The sequence below is a fragment of the Acanthisitta chloris genome, unplaced genomic scaffold, assembly GCF_000695815.1.
Source record: "Acanthisitta chloris isolate BGI_N310 unplaced genomic scaffold, ASM69581v1 scaffold8576, whole genome shotgun sequence".
Lineage (NCBI taxonomy): Eukaryota > Metazoa > Chordata > Aves > Passeriformes > Acanthisittidae > Acanthisitta > Acanthisitta chloris.
In genome coordinates this window covers 40,446-49,046 of record NW_008679699.1, presented here as the reverse complement: position 1 = coordinate 49,046, position 8,601 = coordinate 40,446, and the positions used below count along the sequence as shown (strand labels likewise).

At 41.2% G+C, this 8,601-nt stretch overlaps 1 protein-coding gene across 1 annotated transcript in view; it reads left to right on the top strand.

Moving 5' to 3' along the window:
- Positions 1-4,776, top strand: part of FAM180A (family with sequence similarity 180, member A) — a 24,580-nt gene extending 19,804 nt beyond the window's left edge. The window contains exons 2-3 of the mRNA XM_009077405.1: positions 3,276-3,376; positions 4,360-4,776. Coding sequence (XP_009075653.1) covers positions 3,276-3,376; positions 4,360-4,701 — 443 coding nt within the window. The 3' untranslated portion in view covers positions 4,702-4,776. The remainder of the gene's footprint in view (positions 1-3,275; positions 3,377-4,359) is intronic.
- The last annotated feature ends 3,825 nt before the right edge of the window (positions 4,777-8,601 follow it).

Sequence of the window (8,601 nt, the reverse complement as noted above, 5' to 3'; positions counted from 1 at the left end):
AGGAAAGTTTCAAGTGGGATTTGCAATCACTAAATGCAGAAAGTGCCTGCAGGTTTTTTCTGTATCTCAGCTTTTGTTCTTAACTTACATGTGTGTCAAGCCAGTGTAATGAAAATCATAGATTGTTTGCCCTAAATGCCCATATGGTCTTGGAGGAACATGTGAATTCATGGAGAGGGTTGTGGAGGGAGTGATGGTGAATTTGACTACTGTGCAGGAAGAGAGAGAAAGGAAAGGACTGAAATCAAATGCAGATCAGGAAAATCAGATTACCATGACAAATACAAATGAGCTCTGAAAGACTTTCTGAGTAGTGTCTTTAAGAACTGTAACAAAGTTTAATATGTTTTAGGAACAGGATAATGAGACAAGGGAATCAGTGCTAGCCTGGTCCCTACAGAGGATGGCATGTTTCTGATATGCATACAGAGTCCTTTCTCACAGTAAAGCAGCTCAAACCCTTGTCCCTTTGAATCTCCTAACCTAATCCATGTTATCCTGGGAACAGCTGGGTAGGAAAACCCCACTGCTTTCTGAGGCATTACCTGTGATTCAGCAAGTGGGTCAGTACTAAACTGATAATATGGCATTCATTTTTGTGTGAGTCCTTCACTGAGCCTTTTCTGGCTGAGTGGTGATGGGCTGAATGTGGTGACTCCCTGCTCAGCTCCATGGTGGGAATCTGTACTTGAACTGAAAGTTAAAAGCAATCAGTGTGATGATAATAAGCATGACAGCACTGAAGCAAGATGCCACAGACAGTTTTTCCATGGCTCAGAGAATATCTGAGATGTAAACCATCTGCATATGTAGAGATACTCTGTACTCTGAGGCTGTTTTCACTGAAAGGCCATCTAAAAGAGATAAAAATGAATCGTCATCATTATGGACTGGAATTCTGCCAGCTGTTTAGTAATTAGAGTTTTAATTGCCCTGTAATAAAAGTTTTAATTACTCAGCAATTAGTGCTTGAAGTTTCAAGTGCTTCACATGCACTCAATTGCATTCTTGAATTGCCAAGAGCAAAAGATGGAAGAGCTCCAGTGTCTCTCAGCGAAGCTCTGAGCAAGAGAAATAAACATCAGTGATAAGGCAGCAGCTGAAAATGGGCATAGCCCCAGTTGCCAGTGGCCAGCCAGGCAAACACTCTCACAGAGCAGAGCCTGCAGGCAGCTCATGACCTTTCCCAAACTCAACACCTCCTTGGCTGGGCCAGACAAGATACTAATGTGGTAAAGGTATCATGCTGGCTGGGGAAAGGCTACTGCAGCAACCAAGTCATTCACAACATCTCTGCTCCTTCACTCAGTGCATTCATTCCTTCAGGCTTTTAGCCGCATACCCTGCAAGTATTATTTGGTTATTTTAAACAAGGTTTAATTTAAGCTCACATGGATCCAACAGGAAGCAGCTGCCTCTGTAGGTGTCTTACCAAAATGCTTGAAACTCATCCCTTCAGGATGAACTTACAGTTAGTAATATCCACCTGCAGTATTTACTGCAATTCAACAAAATATTTAAACTATGCTATATTCCCTTGCTAATTCAAGGCCAAAATACTTTTTGCTGTGTCAAGCATGAATTGCTTCATACCTACCATTATCCCAACTAATTTTCCTTATGCTACATAGCAAAGGTCCTGAGGGTCTGGTTTCTTTCTTCCTGAATTACTAGAAGTTAAATAACATTAGCAAGTCAAACTTTAACAAAGTCAACAGTCGGCAACGGCACAGGAAAGAAGAAGCATTTAGACTACAGACCCTAGAAGGAGCTACATATTTGTGATCTGCTTAAGGCAAGTTGTCTGAGGAAACATGTAGTCAGGGAGCAGGAGCAAATTTTCTATAAAATAATTACAATTGCTCCAGCCCTTTTTTTTTTCATGCTCAGTAGGGAGAGTTTTAAATGATGCTCAGGTTTCCTACAGGCAGCATCCAAAATCCATTACAAGAACTTTGGCAAAACAAGACAAAATTGATCTAGTAAAAATATTTCATGGAAAAAAATGTGGTAGTGAAAGGGTAGGATTAAAATTTTCAGAAATTCAAAGTAAGCTGCAAGTTCTATTTGAAGTTACTCATAATTGTATAAATCTAATTTTTGAGAGGGTTATCATAATGCCTTTCAAAAGGTGGGATTTTTGTTTCCTTTTTATCTATTACTGAACTAGAGTTAAAGCTGAGAACTGAGCATTATGAAGAAATGTACCAATAGTCACATAAGCACAGCTTTAAAAAACACCTTTCCTGTTCCTGAGAATTAGGAAAAAACCCAACAAATCCAAATTGTGATTGCCTAACCATCAACATTAGATAATATACACAAAACATTAAACAAAACAAAGTTTTTCCTCTCTGCTCTGAAAGGAGCTTAGACCTTTTAATAGTCCCTAGCTACAAGGATAGTAACCTAGTCAGTAAATCAAAGCATTTATGTTGTCTCTAATGTAGCATCAGATGTTTCCTATACTTGGGACTGCACAGGTCATTGATTACACAAATGCTCTACTTCACTAGGGTGCTGAGTTCAGGGGCAGTACGTATGTTTTCTGTCTCATTTCCCTAAGCAAATATCTGTAGTACTCTTCACAGTGGTGAAAAAATACCTGATCATGGCAGACTGCTCTTCCTAGCTATAACACTGTGAAGTATTAAAATCATAATAAGATGGGATTCACCTCATTGAATGTAAGTGTCTTGTCTAGGCTGGTAACAGGCTCAGTGAATATACCCAGGCATCTCAAAAGGGTGAGTCACTCCTTCCAGATATATATGCCCAGGACAAATGAGGTGGTTACTCTCTGGTGGAGCTGTCTCTGTTAAATAAGGAGAGACAAACTTTTAGACAACTGAAACCAGGTGAAATGTAGAGTTGCAGAAACATGACAGTAGGAGAACAGACTGAAGAATGCAGGCTTTCTTGAGTGTCAGTATTGATTTCCCCTTGCAGAGCCAGGAGAAGGACATATATTTCAAAGTTGATGTTGCAGTTAGCATTATTCCTTTCACCTCTGAGGCTGCACCTCAGAGTCCCAGGCTTGGATAATAAACTGCCCTGTGTTGGACACCATATAGTTACAGGGCTAACAGCTAACATCCATCTCTAGTAGATTAAAGCAGTCCATGCCACCCATTTTATTTATGCTGAGAACTCGTACAGTACAGTACGTCTTTGCAACAGGCAGTTCTTTGGTTGACTCTACTATTGAAAAGTGCTTCCTCTTTTCAGTGTTTGCCACCCTACGGATCCTCTCTTTTCCCATTATTATTTTACAGCTATGCTTTTCCCAGCTGCTCAGCGATTCAAGAGGTCCTCAGCTGCCTTCCTTAACCCAGTGCTACAAAACTCGCTGGAAGATGTGGTCCTGCTTTACGAGGTTCAGTATCTGGGAGCTGTTGATACTTTAAGCCTTAACCAAGACTGAGGTTACTGTCCATCCTGGGGTTATCCATCATCTGTCTTCATGTCACTTTTACTTATCCTAGCAGTAAATCCATTGCTGACTGTAATAGCTCACCAGAAGGAAGGGGACTGACGTGTATATATATATATGACAAACTCAGTTCTTTGAGCACTTAAGCAGGCAGTAGTTGCTTGCTACACCTCAAATGTGGATTCTAGCTCACTGACAGGCAATGTGAGCAACAGAGCAAAAGGCTTTCCACTGAAAGCAACTTTCTTCCAGAACAGTTGTTTATTAACAACACATTCTGTTTAAATTCTTTTGTCTAAGTCTCAGTCCCAAATTATTAAAGCCACAAGTATCAGTCATTGCAAAGTAATCTCGAGGGCATGACTGTTTCACTTCCAAATAATTCAGGTCCTCTCTTTCACAGCAGTGGAGACTGCAGTCTGTAAATCACAGTCTGGTCATATGGTTAGCTAAGGGACAGTAGCCCACCCAAAGGAGGTGCTTGGGTCAAATCTACCTATCTTTAAGAAACTGGGATTGGATGTCCAAACAGGGGGGATGGGCTGGGAAGCCACTACTGTGCTCCCACACAGAATGCAGCTATCCGTGGCAGAATAAACAGCCTTTCCCAGCCGTGCTGCTGTCTCCACCTCTCTAATCCCCATGTGGCACCAGCAGCAACCCATGCCTGTTTTGGACAACAGAAGACTACCTGCTTTTTTCTTTGCCTCTTTCCTTTCCCCATAGCCTGTCTCTAATTTTCATGGGTAGGTAACACAGGAGTCCAATGTTCACGTAGAAACTTTCTGGCCTGCCCCACTTCCAGACACTGCAGTTGCCTCTGTTTGACGTAAATTAAAGACTTAAGGACGTTGTTAAGTCACATTTACTCTTCCTAGAGTCTTTTTGAGAAATAAATAGCTTTCTGTGTTCTGATTTTGTACCAGTTTCTTTTAGCTGAGCTTGACATTGACAAAAGTCTTAAGATTTCCATCAAAGACGAGGAACTCGCTTCACTGAGGAAGGCTGCTGAGTTTGACACCATCTGCAACGAGATTATCCCCAAGAGCATCACCGAGATCCGCAGGCTGAGTAGTGTGCTGTCTTCCTACCCAAGGGTCCTCAAGAAAGAAGACTTTGAAAGGACAGTGCTGACCATGGTCTACACAGCCTATAGAGCTGCTCAGTCCCAGGGACACCAGAGAGACGCTTGGGCTGAATCCTTTGTCAGTCTTTACAAAGCCCTGAAGCATGACTTGATGTTCCCATACAACAAACAGCCATCATAGCTGGAAACTAGATGCAATGGCAACTCAGATGCCTCTTCTTGTTGGTCATGGACACATGTAGCACGTCCACCACTTTATTCTGTAAAGTGTTTAATAGCCTTCTTCATGAAAGATTATTTGTTTTTTAGCTCCCTCTTGTGGAATCCACTTTATAGTTCCATGTTAAATGGTGAAAAATGTCTTCAGTCCTGATGATTCAATTTTTGTGCTGGCTTGGAGATGTATTCTGTGGCACGCAGAGAAGGGAGTCTGGTGTACAGCACAGCCACCCCTTTGTTTCAGAAAAACCCTTGTTTTATCCTGTGGGTTTCCTATAAGCAATACATAAGTATACTATGCTTCAGCTCATATACCTATGTGTAAGTGCTGCAAAGTGCTGCTTTCCTAGCTGGGGAAACAAGTTCATGGCTGGCCAGGAAAAAAATATTATAAAGAGATGCAAAGGCCCTCTGTAAGAGGAAGAGATTTCATAACTGTCAGCCTTCAGAAATTATGCCAGATTATTCATTCCAAATGTTCTTGTAAATAAGCACTCTCTGATTCATTTCATTTGGCTGAGCCAGTTTCTAATTCCAATAATATCCACAGAAGACAAAGGGCATTGTAAACACCAGCAGCAAACAGTGCCTGTGAACGTATTCCCTGCTTCCTAGAGCTGCCCTCCCAAACCCTCTGCAATGATTCTTTCATTATTTGCACATGACTTTGCTTCTGCTGCTTGTTTTTTTGAAAGGAACATGTATTTGTCCTCAGTGGAATCAAAGGCAAGACAAAGGCCCAGTTTAATTTAATGACACATTTTTCCTGATCTATCACTTGAACGTGAGTCATCTAAACCCATGCTTCAGAATCCCCCTGAGGCAAGGGAGTAAGGTGCATTAAAACACACCTGGTGCCGAATTGAGCGCTGTGGCTCATTTTATTTAACAGCAAATTGTGTATTCACTAGAGTATATATGTGTGTGTGTATGTCTGCATATGTTCATGCATGTGTGTGCACATTAGTGCTGAGTACATAGAAGAATCTTGAATCGTTTAGTCAGGGAACAATTGCATCTGACCACTTAGCAGAAAAGGCCATTTAGCAATTCAGTGGTGCGAATTATGAACTTGGGAGCAGCAAAAGCAAAAATAGTAGAAATAGTGCAGCTGATTATAACAAATCTGAATTATAAAATAGATTTTAAAAAAATCATGAACAGAGAATGGACAGAAAATGGAGATAGATTTGTCAGACAGATGACTAGCTACAAAAAATCCAAACTCTTCTAAAGCAAATCCCCTAATTTTTGTGCACAAGTGATACAAACTCTGATATTAGAGGTGCTTCTACTTCCAGAACATGGGAAACCAGCTGAACATTTATTTCATTCTTGCATACCATCATCCCCTGTATCTCTATTGGCATAATATCTTAGGGATACAGGCCCAAATCACAAATCCCTGAGCCTGTAATAGAGAACTGAAGATTCCAGCCCCCATTCTGAATCATGTTTAACTGCTTTTACATCACTTGAGCAAAAGGAATGAACTCTTCTATGTTCCTTAACAAGGATACTCCAAGGATTTGTGCTGAAAAATCCACGCAGCACCACCTTGTTGGAGCAAGGAGTGCAGTCAGAGCACACTGGGTCTGGCAATCACCCGTGGGAATGTGGAAGCACAGCAGCTTTAGGGGCAGTCTGGCCATGGTGTTAGCAGCTGCACAAAGGGCTTATACAACAGAGCCAGTCTTGTTTCTCCCAGCAGTTCCTCTGTGTGCATGTATGAGTGTGCACATTTGTATTTAGATGCATATATATGTAGGTGTATTTTTATACCTGAAGAATTTTGTTGGCTGTCTTCAAACCCTGTCTGGCATATGGCAAAGGAAACAGAAATCCTCAGCCACAAAGTTATGGGCCACAAGTAACTCCATCTCATCTACTTGCACACATGCTCAGCACCCACAAAGCAGCCTTGCAGTACAGTCCACATGCCCTTTAAGCCCTCAGCTTTAACACTGATGGTCTGTTTGTGTTTTCTTCCCCCATCATGCTTTAGAAACACACGGAGGGGAAATGCCACAGAGTAAACTGCTGCCTTTCTAGCTCTGCTTCTTGGCTCCCTGAAGGACCACTTGCTGGAAGAGCCTGGAACCAGGGCAATTCACAAATCCCTGACAGCCAGTGACTCCAAGTCGGCAAAAATAACAACAAAGAGAACTACAGCAACTATTAATTGCTAGCAGCCACCATCCAGATAAACACCTCCCAGCCATGCTCCTCACCCCACACAGGACTGTCCAGCAGTCAGAGTTTACTCTTCAGGAAGTATACATAGAAAAGAATGACAAATAATTTCTAATATCTTATAAATCCCTTTGGCATACATACCTTACTCTACCTTACAAATTGGTAACTGAAACCTTTATCTCCTCAACAGAAAATAAAGAGGGTTTGAGTTTGTTTCCCTCCTCTCATTACATGTGTAAGGCAGGAAAAAGATTTATTCCTTGGGAATGTACTTGGACTGCCCAGGTTAATTTAAAAGAGTCTCTCAATGTAATAATAAAAACATTCTGCATAAAAGCACTTGGTTTTGCATTGTATTGATTTCAGCAGAAGACTTACTATTTAGTAACTTCAGCTTGAGTAATTGGTTATCTCAGACTGTGAAACTCTCCATGGGAGCTACAGTACAGGAGAGAAGAGAGAAGGTGCAGCTGTAGGTTGCCTGTTCCCTGTCTCAGTTTACATCCTATCACTTTGGACTGTCTTCTTTATAGGCAGTTCTTCTCTCACAGGTCAGAAAACCATTGCCCCTAAATGGCACATTTTATCCACCCTTTGACCTTGTAGATCATAAAAATATGAAATAAAGATTAGATATTTTCATTTAAAACAAAGCAATTTTGAATTTTTGGAGTATTTTAGGTTTTTTCATTTTTTAGACTGCATGAAACAACTTTCAAAACAGATGGAAATTCCCTGGCTGTATTGGCCAACCCAAAATCTCCACATTAACTATAGTTTTGCTTCCAGAACTCGTGCCAAATTTGCCTGAAGGGTTTCAAGGTTGTTACCTGATGGGGGTTTCGAGGTGTAGAAGCATTACACAGTACGAGATACAGTTACTAGTTTCAGAAAGAATTAACTGCACATCAAATTGCTCTGCAGGTCTGTATTTGCTGGTTCTCCAGGACTCAGAGTCACAGAGGCATCACAGTGATGGGGAGCTCAGTTTGGAACTGACTAGCAGAGGGTGGGGAGGGGATAGTCAGGCAGGTCTTGGGGACATGGAAAATCCTAGATGTGTGGCTTTCTAAGAGATGCAAGGCAAATGGATGTTCACAGATCATGCATGCAACCAGCCAGTCCTAAATCTACAGTACTTTCTGCCCCACAAAAGGCATAAATAACAGAAGAGTTGAAGTCAGGCTTCTTCACTTGAAGGCTAGAGTAGAAAGTCTAAAAATTCTCAATTTGATTTTGAATCCTATGGTGATTTAGGGCACATGAATCAGTACAGAGATCAGCCCATGCCTTATGAATTAGTGATGTTCAAAGATGGGATGGAAGAAACAGGAAGACAAAAGATACTGTTTAGAAAACAATTATTATTTATTTATCATTAGTACTGGGACCTTGAAACAATAACAAACTGTTCAGCAAGTTGAAAAAAAGGTCTTTTTGTACATTTGTGTGGCTGTCAGAAAGAGGAGGCTGTTAATTTTCTCAAATGTTCTGACTGGGTTTTGGGCAATGGGTGGAGCAACTTCTGCCTTCTGCAGTCCTCATTGGTGGATTAGAGTTGCATGAAGCTTTTTAGCAAATTTTTGTCTTGAGACCAAGTATAATCTGTGTTGGAATTGCTGCCCCGTGAATTCCCAGCTCAGGGCAAAAGTAGGGTAAAGGTAGA